The 19,536-nt window shown below is 34.2% G+C and overlaps 2 protein-coding genes across 2 annotated transcripts in view; both read right to left on the bottom strand.

Annotated features, from left to right (window-relative positions):
• Positions 1-2,048, bottom strand: part of kdm4b (lysine (K)-specific demethylase 4B) — a 66,111-nt gene extending 64,063 nt beyond the window's left edge. Inside the window, exon 1 of the mRNA XM_016230412.1 lies at positions 1,936-2,048. The gene's annotated coding sequence lies outside the window, so the exon portion shown is untranslated. The remainder of the gene's footprint in view (positions 1-1,935) is intronic.
• A 931-nt stretch (positions 2,049-2,979) lies between these two features.
• Positions 2,980-19,536, bottom strand: part of LOC107549364 (E3 ubiquitin-protein ligase UHRF1) — a 28,174-nt gene continuing 11,617 nt past the window's right edge. Inside the window, exons 5-16 of the mRNA XM_016230411.1 lie at positions 18,483-18,698; positions 15,845-15,874; positions 12,880-13,003; positions 12,688-12,795; positions 11,496-11,600; positions 11,306-11,412; positions 9,812-9,974; positions 7,641-7,778; positions 7,431-7,548; positions 7,202-7,353; positions 7,014-7,112; positions 2,980-5,319 (exon numbers count right to left, since the gene is read on the bottom strand). Of these exons, the coding sequence (XP_016085897.1) occupies positions 5,170-5,319; positions 7,014-7,112; positions 7,202-7,353; positions 7,431-7,548; positions 7,641-7,778; positions 9,812-9,974; positions 11,306-11,412; positions 11,496-11,600; positions 12,688-12,795; positions 12,880-13,003; positions 15,845-15,874; positions 18,483-18,698 (1,510 nt within the window). The 3' untranslated portion in view covers positions 2,980-5,169. The remainder of the gene's footprint in view (positions 5,320-7,013; positions 7,113-7,201; positions 7,354-7,430; positions 7,549-7,640; positions 7,779-9,811; positions 9,975-11,305; positions 11,413-11,495; positions 11,601-12,687; positions 12,796-12,879; positions 13,004-15,844; positions 15,875-18,482; positions 18,699-19,536) is intronic.

The raw sequence follows: 19,536 nt of genomic DNA, 5'->3' as shown, positions 1-19,536 counted from the left end.
CAAAGACACTATTTTGAAGTAAAGTACTACAAATTAAAAATTAATATTACAGATTTGAAGATTGATATAAATACATTTTTTGCACACAATGAAGTTGCCAACCATGATAAAATAATAAAATGGCTAACTAAGTTAAATCAAACTAAACTTAAAATATCTGAAATGCACAGAATAGTTAGCTAGCTATCAAAGAGTCCGGCAGCCATGCTGCTTTGCATGATATTTCCTTATGCAAAAGACATGGAGCGCACATGTTAATGAACTTACTCAAGGCATTATGATTTAAACGGCATGGAAATACATTAGCCGGAAATACAGACCCTTATAACTAGCTACAGAAAAATTACTATTAATAAGTGATAATATTACCAACAACAGATAGAAATCAAATAGGCTACAAGCAAGCAGTGCATTTGTTTTTCCCTTTTCTTGCCACTTCTTGGAAACAGAAGTTGTCCGAATCAAGCAGAAGTGCATGTTTCATGCTCTCTCTGACAGTGAAAACATTAAATCGCCATGTTATATTACATTATATTTTGAAAACTACACTATAGCCTGTGCTGTACCTTAAAGATTTTGCATGCATGAACAAAATCATCAATAACTGCATGACAGCTGCATAACAAACCAAGCAGAAAAGCACTGAAAGAAATCCATCAAGACATTTTTAACTTCAATTGTTGCTTCCGGCTAAAATACGAGTCCATAATTCATAATAACGCTTCCTCCAGAAGCCCATATCATGTTGTCTCGGACATCAAAATACAGCCACATATTTGTTTTTAAACAGTGCTGGATCTGTGCAGATTTCTCTCCTGATTCAGACCAGAACACTGACTCACTGGAGGAAGCGTTTTTATGAAGCCGGGAGCACATTTAAAAAATGCTCGATTTGTTTCTTTCAAACATGCAGGTTATCAAAATACAGCCACATATTTGTTTTTAAACAGTGCTGGATCTGTGCAGATTTCTCTCCTGATTCAGACCAGAACACTGACTCACTGGAGGAAGCGTTTTTATGAAGGCGGGAGCACATTTAAAAAATGCTAAAAAATTTGTTTCTTTCAAACATGCAGGTTTGGAGTGCTGTGGATTATTGTGATGTTTTTATCAGCTGTTTGGACTCTCATTCTGACGGCACCCATTCACTGCAGAGCAACTGATGCAATGCTACATTTCTCCAAATCTGATGAAGAAACACACTCATCTACATTCTCGGATGGCATGAGGGTGAGTCAATTTTCAGCAAATATTCATTTCTGGATGATCTACTCCTTTAAAAAATAAAATACAAAAAAATAGCCATATGCAAAATGCATCGCTTATTTTAATTGAATTAGATATTATTAAAGTCTCTGTATTACCTTCAATATTATGCATGCATGCATGCAACAAATAATCAACAATTGCACGCAAAATTCCCCTCAAGTACGTCTTCATAGCTTAGACATTTTCCTGCCACTAACTTTCGATGACTGCAGTTCGTCAGCTATTAAAACTATGCTTGATGCTTTACCTTAAACACCATCCACGCATGAAAGAACGAACCAATCGATGCAAAATGCATGTCAAACTCCTGGTGTTCAGCTCGGCTCAAGTTCAAACAGCACGAGAGATGCAGCTTTAAATGGCCTTTGTGTGTGTGTGCAGCCTACAGCAGAACGCACCATGGCTGCTAAAGCGAAATGCATGAAAAATCACACGCGAAATTATTAAAGCAAGACATGTACATCACACACTGTGACTTATGCATCAAATGCACTCACATGCGAACGCGTTAGTGTGCTAATATTTCTCACTAGCAGCCTTCAGCTGCTGATTTGACAAGCATATCAACACAGCTGCTCTCTTAACATCCCAAATAACAATAAAACCCCCTCCAGCGTCAGCGGACTCGACCTGAAAGCGCTATATAGATCGTATATATCGCGTTACCTCCTGCTCTGGTTCGTTTTGTACTCTTTTCGCTGTTTTCTTCTCGATTCTCTCCGTTTTCTGGATTCTAACGTTAAAGGTTCGGTAGTGTTACGGCAGCGCTGGGCCGCGTCTCCGCCCACTGCAGCGCGACGTGTGCCGTGATTGGCTGGATCGCAGCAAAGCGTAACCTCCCATTGGCTGACGCGTTCGATTGACGGCTCAACCGGCCTTTCGCGTCGTGTTTGTGCATTCTACTATCACGGAAATCACGTAATAACAGTGTGTCTTCCGGTATTGTGCGGCAGCGTTTGATGGAATATGCCATATACGGTTTATATTCAAGATTCTTCCCGTTTTAAGCATGTTTTCAGCTAAATGCGTTACAAGTTGAAGAAAAGCCTTAATTTAAACGACGTGGAAATATGTTCAAAGAACATACACAATATAGACTAACCATCTATTTATCCATCTACCCGTTTTCCTTTTATTATTCAGAATTAAATTAAAATTTGAGATTTTTTGAGAATTTGTGAAAGATTTATTTGTTTCACAAAAAGGCCTTCAGGGTTTCTGAGCGACTCCAGCGCGTTATCCGCCTTATTTTTTTATTAAAAAAAATAATAAATAATAAAGATTCTTATTTTTCTGAACAAAAACAGTCCATTATGTTGCTTAATAATCACAAAATTGTATCTAAATTAATTTTAAAAAGTCAAACACACTGGTTTGTAGCGCAAAACGTTTGTTTAGCACGCTATATTATTTAGCCCCGCCCCTTTTCAGTTGTCTTCAGTCATCCGGTTGCATTTCCACAGCGTAAAAGTAAGGTCGTACTAATTTTAATAACTTCCTTGCCTACTGACGTTTGTTATGACATCCGCTTGGAATGTGTTAAATATGGTTAGCTCTACAATAAGTAAATCCACTTAAATTTCTCAACAGCTACGCCATAGAGCTAAGGCAAACCCGGAAGTTCAGACAATTTTAACGTTCGTTCTAATAAAACTGCTTGCTTTTTATTCCAAAATAAAGTGGACACGCGCACAGAGCGTTATATAATAAGAGAGTACACACAGGGTTTTATTTTATATAAAAGTTCAATACAGTTTATTGAAAAATATAGCACTCATCCCAGTGCAAGAAAATAGCTATGCACCAACCACTACATAAAATTGCTAAATACAAGTGCTAAAAATATACAATTTCAAATTTCAGAATATACAGCTCCAGTCTACTCAAATATTAGAAATAGTTTAGGTATAACTAAGAACGTTTAAAAAATAAAAAAAAATGGTAATTATCTGCAGCCTTAGGCATTTTATTTAGCAAATTCTATAATAACTTTTACAACAAGCAAAAAACGTCAACGGGCGAAAAAAGACGGTACAATTAAATACTTCCTGAATGAGAAACTGTTGGGGTTTGTGCGGAAAACGGTTCAAGGATTTCCCTCGAAAACCTTCGACAAGTCAAGGCAGAGCAGGAGCGCTTAAAACCGGTTCCGGGATCGACTTAAAACAGCACCTGAAATGCAGATCGCGGATTGGTTTTACGCGCATGACCACTGTTTGCATAACGGCAGAAGTTAGTGGGAAAACGACTCTCCATTTCTAAAGCACCTACAGCAGTTAAACAGCGAAGCAATTAAACGAAACGGAAAAAAAGAGGGATGATATCTATTCATTTCAGAGCGTATTCATTTAGTCGCTTATCAATTTCAACGAACGTTGAGTTTTTAACGTAAATTACTATTAGGTTAAAATGAATAAATTTTTTAATTTAGTTAGTTACCAATAAAGACAGTACGATAAAAGATTTAATAAAGCCAAAATGTAAAACGGTTTTGCGCGCTAGAAAAGCTACCGCACCTTAAATTCACGGATTTAATAGCATTTGTACGGAGGCTTGTTAGCGTCATAAATGACGAAAAACTGCTGGCCAAAAAAAGTTGCTGAAAGATTAACGTTGTAAACATCTTTATAGTGCATAGCTAGTTTATTTAAATTTAGTTAACGATGGTACAGTAAAAACATTACTGCTACAGCACCTTAAACTCATGGATGTTAGCATTCGTATGAAGGCTTGTTAACGACATAAAGGATGAAAAAACCTGTTGGGATATTAGTGTCGCAAAAATCGTATACAGTACACAGTTGGCGTGTTTACATTTAGTTAGCGCTAATGATGGTACAGTAAAAACGTCAAATGCACAGATCATAATGCAACTGAATCATTTTAACAGGATTCTAGAGGCAGCGCTTGCACACGAAGCATCGTAACGTCAAATTACTACTTTGCGAAAACCATTAGCCAACATTGTAACAGCGCATAGCTAGTTCATTTGAATTTAGCTAACGCTAACGATTGTACAGTAAAACTGTTACTGCTACGGCACTCAGGTCTTAACATTTGTACGAAGGTTTGTTAACATCATAAATGGCGAAAAAGTTGTTGGAATATTAGATAAAGATAATATAATAGTGCATAGCTAGTTCATCTACATTTAGTTAGCATCAACGGTGGTACAAACATCGAACGCACTGATCATAACGCAATGGGATTGTTTTAACTGGATTCTAGAGCCAGTGCTTTCAGACAAATCATCGCAATGACAAATTACTGCTTGTGAAAAATTAAACATTGTAATAGTGCATAGATAGTTCATTTAAATGTAGATAACGCTAACAATTGTAAAAACGCTACAGCACCATTCTAAATAGCATTCGTACGAAAGCTTGTTAACATCAAATGGCAAAAAAAACTTGATGGGATATTAGCATCCGTTAAATTTAGTTAGTTCCAAACGATGGTACAATAAAAATGTCAAACGCACTTATGAAGCAACGGGATTCTAGAGCCAGCGTTTTCGTACAAATCATCGTAATGACAAATTGCTGCGAAAAATGATTAATGAACATTGTAATTGTGCATAGCTATGGTTCATTGTGCTGGTGTAGGGTACAAGGAGGCAATGATACGTCACTTGAAGTGGCTATAGCTAAAACACCACTATTATCACTTTACTCGTAAATACGAAGATCACAATTCGTAAGAAATAACTACAGCGTATAGAAGTCGAGAGGCTAGATAGAGGCAGGTCACCAAACAGGGCCAAATCAAGTAGCGGTGTTCAATCAAGGCGGAGGTTTCCATCACTCCTACAACCTGATGCATTTGTTAAATATATTAAAAAATGAAATCCATGTTTCGTTCGTGGAATTCTGTCACGTCGCCGTGACGACAGCATCAGTGTCAACACCGGCCGCTGCTGTATCCGGGGAAGAGCTGGGTGAGGATGGCTTGGAGAGGTTTGTTCACCGTCATTTCGTAGTTTTTGCCCAGATCGTATCGGCAAGCCGGACATGAGTAGACCTCGGCTTTGAAAGACCGCTGAAGGCATTCCTGCAAAGAGAAGAAAATCGTTTGTGTCTTATTCATAAACGTACAAACTAGCGCATATGTAATAAAAGCAGGCATATTTATATTGCTGCTAATGCGATATTGTGATAGAAGTACAACGTCAAGCTAATTTTCAGTTTTTATACATTTCAGAGATCACACACACACACACACACACACACACACAAACTTTACATCTCAGCACAATTTGGGGAAAAATGGTTTCAAATGGCATTTTCATGAATTAAAAATTAATTTCTATTACTTTTTTCCAGGCCTGGGAGGGAGTGATCAAATTATAATTAATGAATAAACAGATAAAAATAAATAACATGTATGAAAAGTATAATTAAAATATTAAAATATAAAATAGTACATTAAAACAAAGGAATAATTAAGATAAATAAAAATGAATACATATTAAAAGAGTATAAAAAATAACTTATTTTAAAATAATTATATATTTATGTATAACTAAAATATAAAGTATAATTAAAATAAAATACATAAAATTAAGTTATTAAAATACTATAAATAAAAAGTAATTGAAATGGAGCATAATTACATTATATATAATACATAGCTCAAATATAATTTTACTAAAGAATAATTACAAAAAAGTATAATCAAAATTAAAAATAAATAAGATGAAGTATAATTAAAAAATATAAAAAAGCTTAATTAAAATAACTAAAATACATATTCAATTGTGAAACAATAATTAAAAATAACAAATACAACTTTAAAGCTTAATTAAAATGACCAACAAAATACGATTAAAATAAAGAACTAAAATAAAGTAAAATTTAATTTAAAACAAAATAAAAAAACAATTAAAATTATTAAACAAGAATGCATGTAAAAACCTAAATTAAAATGAATAACCAAATAAAAAGGTAACTAAAATACATAAAAAGTTTAATTAAAAATGTATTTATCTGTGACCCTGCTTAAAGCTTAATTAAAATGACCAACAAAATACGATTAAAATAAAGAACTAAAATAAAGTAAAATTTAATTTAAAACAAAATAAAAAAACAATTAATTATTAAACAAGAATGCATGTAAAAACCTAAATTAAAATGAATAACCAAATAAAAAGGTAACTAAAATACATAAAAAGTTTAATTAAAAATGTATTTATCTGTGACCCTGCACCAGTCTTAAGTCGCTGGGGGATATTTGTAGCAATAGCCAAAAAAACATTGTATGGGTCAAAATTATACATTTTTCTTTTATGCCAAAAATCATTAGGAAATTAAGATCATGTTCCATTAAGATATTTTGTAAATTTCCTACCGAAAATATATCAAAACTTAATTTTTGATTAGTAATATGCATTGCTAAGAACTTCATTTGGACAACTTTAAAGATGATTTTCTCAATATTTAGATTTTTTTGCACCCTCAGATTCCAGATTTTCAAATAGTTGTAAATCTATTTGCAACTCGGCCAAATATTGTTCTACATGCATCACTGGAAAGCTTATTTATTCAGCTTTCAGATGATGTATAAATCTCAATTTCGAAAAATTGACCCTTATGACTGGTTTTGTGCTTCAGGGTCACATATAGAATTTTGAATTTCAAGGTCCATCACATGCATTCACAGGAAAATTGAATAGCTTTCTATTGTCCACTCTAAAGTCCGTTGCTGCTGTATAACATGAGTGTGCGTCTGTGGTTGTGGTCTCTTACCCTGCAGACGTTGTGTTGGCATTCTGTGGTGATGGGCTGATAGACGACTTCTTGGCAGCAGATGCACAAGAAAACCTCCTCCACTTTGTTGATGAAGCGCTACAAGTGCGACACGAACACATTAAACCGACAATATCTTCAGAGCACCTTAATTACAAGACGCATTAAAGACGCTGGTCTGTACGTACAGGTCCGAGGTTGAGAGACTCCATGGCTTCGTCCCACAGCTTCTTGTTGAGCTCGTCGTCCTTGATCAAGACCTTCTGCTCTTTGCTCAGTTTGTAGGCCTCCACTTTCATCTTCTTAGGCGTGCTTTTGGCCGGAGAGCTCTTCTCGTCCACTACGATTGAGAAAAGCGAGGATGTTATGACTGATCATCAGGTTTGGTCTTTATTAAACCAAGACGTTTTCACCTACCAGTCTGGGATTTCCTCTTCCTCTTGCCTTTAGTGGGCGTTTCATCAACGTCTTCGTCGTTTTTGTTCTCTTTCTCCTTTTCTTTCGCAGCCACGGCTTCCAGATAACCTTCAGGATACTGAAGCACAGGGGAATGAGGATTAACGGGCGAACCTTAATGAAGAAATAACTATTTTGGGTGAAATGCGAGTGAAATCTGTCAGACTTTACCTGCATGGTGAGCCCCAGTTTCTTAATGCGCTCTTTTCCTTCGCGGGTCCACGGCGCCGGTTCATCGTCGTTTCGTTTCAGCAAGTATCTCCAAACGAGGAAGCCGGACTTGCCCTTCTCCGGCCAGTACTTCACCACCTAATAAACAGCGATTAATTAAGGGGCTCTGCAGGTATATTTAAGACTTTAAAGACCCGTTTAAGACCAATTAAAGAAAATCAGGAATAAGTTACAGAAAACAATGCATCACGTTGTCCAAATGAGTTATTAGCAACACCTCAAAGTTAAAAACTTCCAACTTATTTTAGTATCACTGAGACACTATTATAGATTATTTAAGTTTTGAATCAGTTTTTATTTGTTTATCATCAATTTTAATTTTAGTAAAAAAAAAATTATCAGTTTCTTTCGTTTTTTTTGTCTACATAGTTTATTCATTTTTATTTCTTGAATTATTTTATTTTTCTTATATTTAAGTTTTTTTAGTAATATAATTAAAATAATTACATCAGTAAAAAGCGCAAAATAAAACGTATAATTAAAATGAGCATAATGCATTACAATAACCAAAATACATATGTATAATTTGAATAAAATAAAATTTAAATCATAATTAAAATGAAGCATGATTGAGAGTATAATTAAACTTTTAGAAAATATATAATATAACAAATACAATTCTACTGAAAGTATAATTTAAAAAACTATGTAGAATTAAAATAAAAACTAAACTACATTAAAAGTATCATTAAAAATGTAAATTTAAAAAAATTAAATACAAATAACTATAAAAATGTAATGCATATAAAAAAATTGCGTATAATACTTTTTTTTTAAATTGAATAAAAACAACTAAAATAAATATAGAAAGTATAATTCAAATGTATCAGTACGCTTCAATTGCAAGGTCCATCACATGCGCTCACAGGAAATCTAATAACTTTCTACTGTTCACTTATATTAGGACTGGAATACAAGACAAAAATATGGAGGACGATATTGATTTTTTGCAGTGCAATGCAAAATTTAATGCCATGACTTTCTCAATTGTAAAACTTCCTGCTCTGATTTAAGACTTTTTGACATCTTTAATCTGTGGAAGTGTGAATTAAGACTTTAAGGGTGGGTTGCACCAACAAGCATTAAGCTTTAATCTAGATTAAATCAAGGTTTAAACCTTGTTTAAAAATAAGCAGGATTACATTCAAACCATCATCTTGATCCTGGATTTATATTTAAAATAGATTAACTTTAATCATGTTGCTCCATAACTTTAAACTCAGATTGAAATCTCAATTAGGGATTAATTTTAAACTTACAGGTGTAAATGAAATAAAGTGCACCTACAGTTACAATTATGTGGCTGATTAAACAAAGAAAACAATAGAGGGTGTGTTGTGAGGTCTCAGGTGTTTATTACAAATAAAAAGGAAGATTTAAGCGCATTGAGCCAGCAGATTGTGAGGGTCTTGGCAGCCCGTAGTAAACTCGAGTCCGGGATGTGAATCCGTCACTCATCTCGGTGCGTCTCAGCACACGACAAAGAAAACAGAAATATACTGTATAGCATTTAATGGCAGCGGTGACGATGAAGTGAGCGCCAATGATCGCGGCCACGCCTCTCGTTTCTCACGCCCGCTCCACGCGTGGATGCTGGCCGGCGATCAAACAGCCAGGGAGGCGCCGTCATAAAACATACTCCATTAATTGATACTATAAATATATTTCCAGGATTATGAAATCCGTATGCACTGCCAGAAATGTATTCATTGCTTGCTTGATCAGCCGTTTGAATAACGATAGCAGTTTATTTTACAAGTTTATTTCCTTTTTTGACAAGCAACTTATGTCAGAAAGAGTTTGGTAGTAAGCAAAGAAAAATTAGGAATATTAGCATTGTTCCTGTTTAATTGCATCCATCATGGTGGAGAAAATTAATCGTAGATGGAGGTTTTAATCGCAGGTTAGAGTTCTAATCCCTGATTTGTTCATCTGTGTTTAAAATTAAGTGGTGCAACACAACACAACATAAAACCCAGATCAACAAATCTTTGATTAGCTCTAAACCTTACTTAAATTAATCCTTGTTGATGCAACCGCTCCTAAGAGCGGTTTAATACCCACAGAAACCCTGCAAAAACATCATGCTCAAAACACCAGGAATCGCTCACCTTGTAAATGCCGTCGTATCGGTTGCCGTCTTCAGGACTGTACTTGCTGTGTTTGCGTCCTTTGGAGCTGCGCACGACTCTCACGGGTTTCCCAGCTTTCCAGTCTTTGGCCTCGGCGCCTTCCTTCTCGTTCACCGCCGCGTTGCAGTTCAGCGCAAGAGCCCTACAAACAACACAGCAACAATAAAGCCTTAAAAACAGGAGAATTCACGCAAAACCTGACGCAATATTCATTAATTACATCTTTAACACTTATTTTCCAGATTACTACTGAGAAGCAGCTTTGTATAAAGCACTATATTTAAAAAAAAACACTAATAATTTCACACGATTTAAAAGCTATGATCCAACTACATGTTATTTATTAAACGTGTTAAAAACGTATTTGTCATCATTTGGATGAGAACTTATTCCCAGGACTTTTTAAATGTTTCTAACCTGAGTTTGCATTGCTCAGAGTATAAATATAATAGTGCTGTCAAACGATTAATCATAATCAGTGTGATTTAGTTATTTAACCTAATTAAATTCTATTCATTAATTACATCTTTAACACTTATTTTCCAGATTACTACTGAGAAGCAGCTTTGTATAAAGCACTATTAAAAAAAAAACTAATAATTTCACACGATTTAAAAGCTATGATCCAACTACATGTTATTTATTAAACGTGTTAAAAACGTATTTGTCATCATTTGGATGAGAACTTATTCCCAGGACTTTTTAAATGTTTCTAACCTGAGTTTGCATCGCTCAGAGTATAAATATAATAGTGCTGTCAAACGATTAATCATAATCAGTGTGATTTAGTTATTTAACCTAATTAAATTTATTATATTTTAATGCTGTCAAATGATTAATCGCATCCAAAATAAGTTTGTTTACATAATATATGTGTGTGTTCTGTGTATATTTATAATGTATATATAAATACACACATGCATGTATATATTTAAGAAAAAATGTTACATTTATATATTCAATACATATATACATACACACACACACATTATAAATGTACACAGAACACACACATATATTATGTAAACAAAAACTTTTATTTTGGATGCGATTAATCGTTTGACAGCATTCAAATATAATAAAATTAATTTGGTTAAATAACTAAATCATACAGATTATGATTTTTTAAAAAAGTGAATGTTTTTATACAATTATAAAAGATATAATTCAGTTCAAGTGTGTTATTTTTTTTTAATACATTATAACTCATATTTCCTTGTTTTCTTTGGTTTAGTTTACATTACTGTAACAAAAAAAATATTAATAACAAATGTTGAATAATGAACTTTGATACAATATTAAAGCTATAATTCAATTAATTGTGTTGTTTTGTATGGTTCAGTGTACAATAATTATCAGTATTACAATTAATAATCCATATTTTATATTACATCTCTGTCTGAATACTGGTTTATCATCGTGTCACGTAGGTTTTACGACTTTGTCTTGAACGTGCAGCGCTGTTTCTCGGACCTGTTCATGTTGGTGAGCTTCTGATCGCAGGACTGCTCGGCCGTCCTCTTGTTTCCTGAGAGGTCGCGACCCCCGGAGCCCGTGTAGGTGAACTCGTTACCATCGTCCTGATAAAGACAGAGTCACAGGTTAACAGAGGAAGGGAAAGACTTCTCAAAGGATGGTTTGGGGCGAGTATCTGCAGACGTACCACATCGTCTTCATAGCCTCCGGCAAGAACCAGTGAATAAGCGCCGTCGTTACTTCTGCCGTGAATCCCAGCGACGTGAGGCCTGTGAACGCCGGATTCACTCACCTGAGCGTCACAAACACAACAAGATCACCTTCATCTCCAGCACGTGTCCACATGCATGACCATCAGGAAAAAACAGGGTTCGCACTCCTTTCACTGGCCGACGAATTTACTTTTTTCTTGATTACTGGACTTTTATAAATACTTTTAACTTATGAATTATTTGTGCAGTGTTGAAGAAAAACAATAAATTAATTAATTTAAATATGCAAATATATTTAAATATTATAAACAATTGAAAAAATTACACAAGTCCATTTAAAACAATTGTTTAAATTATTTTTATATTAAATATGTAGTATAAAAATCTTAATTTTATGATAAAACGGTTACGAAACACATTATTAGCTTGGTCATTATACAATTTTAAAGAAATGTGTTGCAAACACTATGTAATTGTTTTAAACATCTTCATAAACAACTTTAGAAATAAGAAAAGACTTTCTATGACTTATTTCTAAGAGAGTAGAAAAGTCATTTAGATAAGATACGTTTTATTTTGCATTATTTACTAATTTTATTCCATTATTAAACTAATAATGGAAACTATAATTTATAAAAAAAAAAAAAACACTTTAAAACTTTTATTTTATAAAACTAATATTGATACTACTAATAATGGAAACTGTAATTAAACTATAAAAAATATATAATTTTTAATATAAATAAAACTAATACTTTTTAGGGTTTCTATGATTATAGAAGGCCTATAAAAAAATCTAGTATTATTTACTATTAAACTAATTTTGGAAACTATAAATTAATGTAATTTTTTTAATAAAACTAATACTAATAATGGAAACTATAATTATACCATCTAAATTTTATAATTATTCTTAATAATAAAACCAGTACTTTAAGAGTTTCCATGAGTTATAAAAGGCCCAAAATTTTTTTTTAAAAATAAATGATATATATATATATATATATATTTTTTTACTACTTTTACTCAATTATTAAACTAATAATGGAAACTATAAATAAAAAAAATATTTAAAAAATAATAATAAATTCAAATTTTTTAAATAAAACACTTTCTAGGGTTCGTGACCATAAACGAGACAAACTCGAGCAGATCAGAGATGCCCACCTGCACTCTAAATTTCCACAGCATTCCCACTGGGACTCCAGGAACGGGGCCGTGATGGTTGGAGGGAACGATGGTGCACTGTTTAGTGCGGCCGACACACGCCATACCCTGCCAAACGAGACAGCAGGCTCATAAACACTTCATCTGAACCAACCCCACCTCTGTTTGCGCATGCGTCCGTCTGAAACACACCTTCCCCCAGTCCCTCTGACTGGACGAGCTCGCCGACGCCATCTTGGCCTTCTTCTTGCTTTCCTTCAGCTTCTCTCCAGCCAGAACCACCTCGCTGGCATCGTTACGGCATTCAGGACAATACCTGCGGAAAAAAACAATTATAGTGGAATCGACACGTTTCAATTTTTTTTTTTTTTGCTCATCGACAATTTGCGCAATGGTTTCATGAGCAATTAACGCAAATTTGTTTCACTAACTGAAGGCAAAAACTTATTATAATGTAGTTTTACAAACATTTTGCATATTTTGCCAGAAGGTTGTTGGTTCAAATCCCTCAATAGTCGATTTATTGTAGCTTTGAATTAAAGTATTAGATAAATGACGAGTAATTAGTGGAGGAATCGTCACAAGAATGGTTTTATGAACACTTACACAAATTTAATCGATTTACAAACGACAGAGATCGTTACACCAAACTATGTAATTGTTTTAAATACTTTTAATATTGAAATATTGTATAAACCAAATTGTATGCAAAGGTTAACCATGAACTTTTTTCTTCATTATACAATTAAATTAAGTTTGAAGATAAATTTGAGACAAACCTTGCGAACATGAAAATAGAGCTAAAACTAACAAGCGTTTTGATTTTGGCAGAAGGTTTTTGGTTCAAATCCCTCAAGAGTCGATTTTTTTGTTGCTTTCGAAGAATGTATTAGATAAATGAGTAATTAATTGGTTACAGAGAAATCGTTTACCAGTCCTTGTCGCAAGAATGGTTTTATGAACACTGAGCAATTTACACAAATTTAACAATTTGCTAATTATTTTAGAATTTAGTTTAACAGATCTATGTCGTTTTTGGTTCAAATCCCTCAAGAGTCGATTTTTTTGTTGCTTTCGAAGAATGTATTAGATAAATGAGTAATTAATTGGTTACAGAGAAATCGTTTACCAGTCCTTGTCGCAAGAATGGTTTTATGAACACAGCAATTTACACAAATTTAACAATTTGCTAATTATTTTAGAATTTAGTTTAACAGATCTATGTAATTATTTTAAATATCTTTAATATATTTAAATATTGTATAAACAACTGTATGATAAGAGTTAGTTAACTAATGAATTTTTTCTTCATTATACAATTAAAATATTTACGTTTGTAGACAAACTTTAAGCATGAAACCACAGCTAAATCTAACAAGCTGGATGTTGACAAGGTTGTTGTTTCAAATCCCTTAAGAGTATTTATTGTTGCTTTGAATGAACATATTAGATAAATGAGGAGTAATTAGTGATGCAGAACTTGATTACTAGTCCTTGCTGCGAGAATGTTTTACAAACACTTTGTACATTCCATTTATTCCATTTTAGAGCCACGTGTAACAAATCTATGTAATTGAGATCTTTATTTGTAAACATTGCATACACAAAACTTTATGATCAAAGTGGACTACAGTGAACTTTCTCTTCATTATACAATTTAAAGTTTGTAGCTAAATTTAAGAGACAAATTTTGAGCACGAAAACAGTTAAATCGAACAATTTTTTTGACGTCACCAGAAGGTTGTTGGTTCAAATTAGGGATGTTATTTATTATCATTATCTGATTCGAGCTTGTGCGATTTCTAAATCGCTTTATAGCACGATTTTCCGTGCCCCCGACCTCCCGCAGTATGCAATCCGAACCAATCAGAATGCAGCACGAGATCAGAACAGACCGGGCGGGCATACAAACGTAATGTAACGCCAGTTTCACACACTCCGGCTGTGGTGCGTATATTTTCCATGCCCATGTTAACGGATCAGAGCGTTCACACGGCACGCGATTGCGCTCCGGCAGTGCGCTCCAGGAGCAGTGCGTCTGCAGCAGTCATGCTGCGATCGTTTCCGCACGGAGTCCATTTCTGCTGTGCTGCACGCGCTGAATTAAAGTGACAGCGCATTATTCGCGGTAAAAATTAACATGGATTGACACTGAAATTTTGTAATTAATAATAAATGCATATAATTAAAGTCTACCGTTTCAGTCAACACATGGCTTTTTGGCTAGATTTAAAACAAGGAAAAGTGCACTTTTAGATAAACAAGGCAATAATAGATGGCACTCGTGGAGGTAGGAAAACAAAGTTATATTTATTGAGTTTAAACATGAATATGTCTATGAAAGATTGTATTACTGTACTGTGATAAAAGAGAATCACAATGCTGAAAAAGCATTTTCAGAAACAATGTTTGGATTTGAAATCAAAATAATGGATAAATGTTGTGTTTGTGGTAAACAGCCACGGATCAGGAGCGGACTGCAAACGCGTCCTGTGCGAAAGCAAAATGAGTCCGTGCTGCTTCTGCACCGCATACACATACTGTAAACGCACTGCACATGGAGTACGTGTGAACTTGGCGCAACAAATCTAGTTCAACATCTGAGGCAACGCCACAAAGACCTCTATGACCAATGCATGGCAAAAAAAATAAAATCCCTGGACACGGGGGTTTTTTTTTTCTTTCTGCCATGTCTATTCTAGAGACATTTTGTTACACCTTTACTTGGTGATTATTTTGCCTTATATCTGTTCTAGAGACATGTTACAGCTTTTTGATAACGCTCTAATTGGTTTTCTTTTGGAAATATGTTTCAAATTCACACTGAATGCATTAATGACTGTAAAGCATGTCTGTGTGCGTCAAAGAAAATCGCAATAGATTTTTTTTGTCCATGTCGCACAGCCCTGCCGGTACGAGACTCAAACCCCCAACCTTTGGGTTACGACTTCCCCATAACTATACACTAAGCTACGTAATTGTTTTAAATATCTTTAACATATTTAAATCTTGTATAAACAAATTTGTATGGAAATTGTTATCAAACTTTCTTCATTATACAATTCAAATACTTAAGAATTTTTTGACGTCACCAGAAGGTTGAGTTTGAGTTGATTTGTCGCTGCTTTGGACAGAACTATTAGATAAACTCGTATACCAGTCCTCGTCCTCAGGGATGGTGGTGAGTCAACAGAAAGAAAAAGGCCATCAAGACGTCTATAATGGAATAGACACCATTTTAATAGGATTTAATGAGCATTTAACGCAAAACTCGTTCTGCTAACTGAATGCAACATGTTGCGTAAAAAAATAGTTCGACATTTTACATGTTCCTGCATAAGAACCTTTTTTATGAACACTTTGAGAGGTTTACCAATGAATTTATAGTCCTGTAACAAACTGTTTTAAATATTTTTAAATGTGATTATAATTGTATAATAAAATGTTTGTTATAATTACAATATTTATTTTAGGTATATATAGCTACAATTAATATTATAATTAAACTTTGTTCATTATACAATTAAAATCATTAAGTTCAACAGAACTAAACTCTGTAGGTGTGTTTTGTTTGGTGTTTGCAATGTTCTCGATAATGTCATGAGATTTAAACATTTGATAATTTACAAGTAATTTTAAAGCCTTAACCACACTATATACTTGTTTTAAATCTCTTGAAACATGCATTTTAATTGCATAGTAAAACTTAAAGTATTTATTTTAGGTATATATAGCTACAATTAATATTATAATTAAACTGTTCATTATACAATTAAAATCATTAAGTTCAACAGAACTAAACTCTGTAGGTGTGTTTTGTTTGGTGTTTGCAATGTTCTCGATAATGTCATGAGTTCAGTATTTGCACTAAACCTGCACAGATATGGCAAATCAACAGAAAGAAATGAAAGCAAGGCAATTTTCATGAGAAATTAATGCAAATTTGTTCTGCTAACTGAAAGCGACGCCTTATGTAAAAAGTGGTTTGATAAACATTCCTTTTCGCGTTTACACTTTACAAGAGATTTAAACATTTGATAATTTACAAATAATTTTAAAGCCTTAACCACACTATATACTTGTTTTATATCTCTTGAAACATGCATTTTAATTGCATAGTAAAACGTCATAATTAACTACGCATTTAAAATCATTAAGTCTGTAAATAATTGAAATATGATAAACTCATATTAGACCAATAAAAGAAAATGGTCAGCAAGACATTTATAGTGGAACAGACCATTTTTAATTACATTTCCTCATCGAACAAGACAATTTCCTTAATGAGCAATTAATGCAAATACGTTCTGCTAACTGAACACGACTACATAAGTAAAATGTTGGTCAAACCACACTTCACGCATTTGTTCTTGCACAAGCTAGGCTTAAGGAAGTGCAAAATATGCTATTTCAAAGAATCTTGGAAACCAAAGAGTTGATGGTAGCTTTTGACTTCCGTAGTATTTTTTCCATACTATGGAAGTCAATGACTACCGTTAACCGTTTGGTTACCATATAAAGTCTCAAAATATTTTCTTTTGTGTTCAACAGAATAAAGAAGCTCATTTGGAACAAGTGGAGGATGAGTAAATTAGAGATTAAAAAAAAAAAATTTAGGTGAACTATCCCCTTTTAACCCTAAAAATGGCAAGACTATAAAGAGACATCAGAAAACTTATTTATTGCTATTTTCCAAATTATACAACTTGATCATTTTTTTTCAAAACATGACTTATCATTTTTATTTTAATGTTTGTATCCCACACTGGATACGTTGCCAGGTTGGGGTATAAATTCACTGAAAACAGACCACTTGTTTATCAATGCTTGTTACAACGTGGTTGTAATTCCTGAACAATTTGGAATACGGTTGGTCTCTTTTTAAAGAAGAAACATAGCAGATTATTGCTGAAGTGAACGCACTTCAAAAAAAGTATAAAAAAAAAAGTTATAGATGTTTGAGTTTGTATATAAATATTGTATATAAAATAAACACTTTATAAAATGCTGCACTTCAAATGCTATAAAATCTAAGCCATATGTCTAACCAAGTTATGTTCCAAATTTGAAGTTGGTATCACCAAAATTGTGGTTCCTGTGAGATTTTGTTTGGGCACTATACCAAAAATAACCACTGGGTGACACCCAAACTCTATTGAATTTTTTGATGCGGTTTTCGGTCACAAATCAATAATTTTCTGTCACAATATCACTTCTATTACAAAACAGTCACCAAATATGGAACCTTGACTGTCAGACCTTTCCAACGATGTGTTTTGTCAAGATTACAAAAAGATTTGATTTTCTAAAACACAAGCCACAAAATCACAGAGTACATGAGTACATACACACACATATACATATATATATGTTTTTATATCTTGATTTATACCCCTAAAAGGGCGACGTATCCTCTGAGATACAAACATTTAGAGACAGATTACAAAAAATGTAAGCATTTAATTCATAAACTTTCAATGTAAACCTAATAAGCTAATGCTGAACAGCTTTTTAAACAGGCAAGTCCCCTTCAACGTGTGTAAATATGTGAACTAGAGCAACTTTTTTAGGAGGGTGAGTAGATTTCCCACTACAGGCGGCCATGCAGTTTTAAATGCTGCCCGTGAGCTAAACAAAGAATGTATGAACAAAGTCAATGTGTCTAAATATTCACAACAAACAACCTTTCAAAATGAAACCAAGAAATGAGACCTACACTTTCCCTGCCTCTCAAATGTTTGTATCCCACAGGATACGTTGCCAGTTTTAGGGTTAAAGACTAAACGTCGCCCTACCCGAGCAGGATCTTGCCGTAAACCTCGCGCTGGGTGCGCGTCTCCCTCTTCCTCTGGATCTCGGCGTCGTACCAGTAGCCGCGCTCCTTGGGCTCGTCGGGGTTGTAGTTCACCATCACGATCATGCCCTGCTCCAGCTGGTGCCACTGGTAGACGGTGCGCGCCCGCGGACGGACGTCTTTCCCGCGCAGCTGCACCATGCCGTTCTCAGGGTAACTGCACAGAGAAAACGCATGCGCGATTAGCATTTACTGGCATGGGACGTTTAAACAAACCGTCTTTGAAGAACGGTTTAAGATGCAGATGAAAGGAAAGACTGAAACTTGGAGACGTTAACTGGTGCATGAAGCGCTCAATGAATCCAGGTGTTCAACATGATAAAATCTGTTCAAATTTGGAGGGAAAAAACCCTATATTTTGTAGATCATTTCAGCGAGTTTGGAAAAGACAAAGTCAAGTATGTTTGTTGTTAGTAACCTTAAAAGCTTTACTCCCAAAGATTCTCCTCCAAGTCAATTCAACCTTACAATTAGGCCATAAAAACATCTGACCGAATATGACTTGAGATTCAGAAAGTGAATCAACTGTTAACTTCGACCGATTCAAAATCTTAATTTTTCATGACTCATTGATTCAAGATTTTTGATTCAGATTCATTTGGGCATAGTTCAGTTATAAAGTCCATTTTGCTTACAGAAAGAGATCTTCTCAATGCTGATGTAAATTACATACGTTCAAACCAATAACTCATCTTTGAACCATTCTTTAAAAGAATCGGCTCACTAAAAGGAATTTTTGTTATGATATGAATGTTTTAAATACCGCAATACCGGTGTATGTCGCTTAAACAACGTTCGGAACGCAACACTGTTTGAAAGGGGTCCCTTTTCGCTGCTGCACTGTGGTGAGGGCACAGCTGTATGTGTTAATAAGCGTGAAAGCTCAGAAACTGAAGCTGTAGAACTAATAGAACGTGATGACACAGAAGAACTCATCCACAATATCCACACTGACCTCCACAAATATCCAGCGCCCGCTGCCATCAGCTCCCGCG

This window comes from Sinocyclocheilus grahami, unplaced genomic scaffold, assembly GCF_001515645.1.
Source record: "Sinocyclocheilus grahami isolate Dianchi unplaced genomic scaffold, SAMN03320097.WGS_v1.1 scaffold370.1, whole genome shotgun sequence".
In the NCBI taxonomy this organism is placed as follows: domain Eukaryota; kingdom Metazoa; phylum Chordata; class Actinopteri; order Cypriniformes; family Cyprinidae; genus Sinocyclocheilus; species Sinocyclocheilus grahami.
The sequence above is the reverse complement of the archived record's forward strand: the minus strand, read 5'-3'. Positions and strand labels throughout refer to the sequence as shown.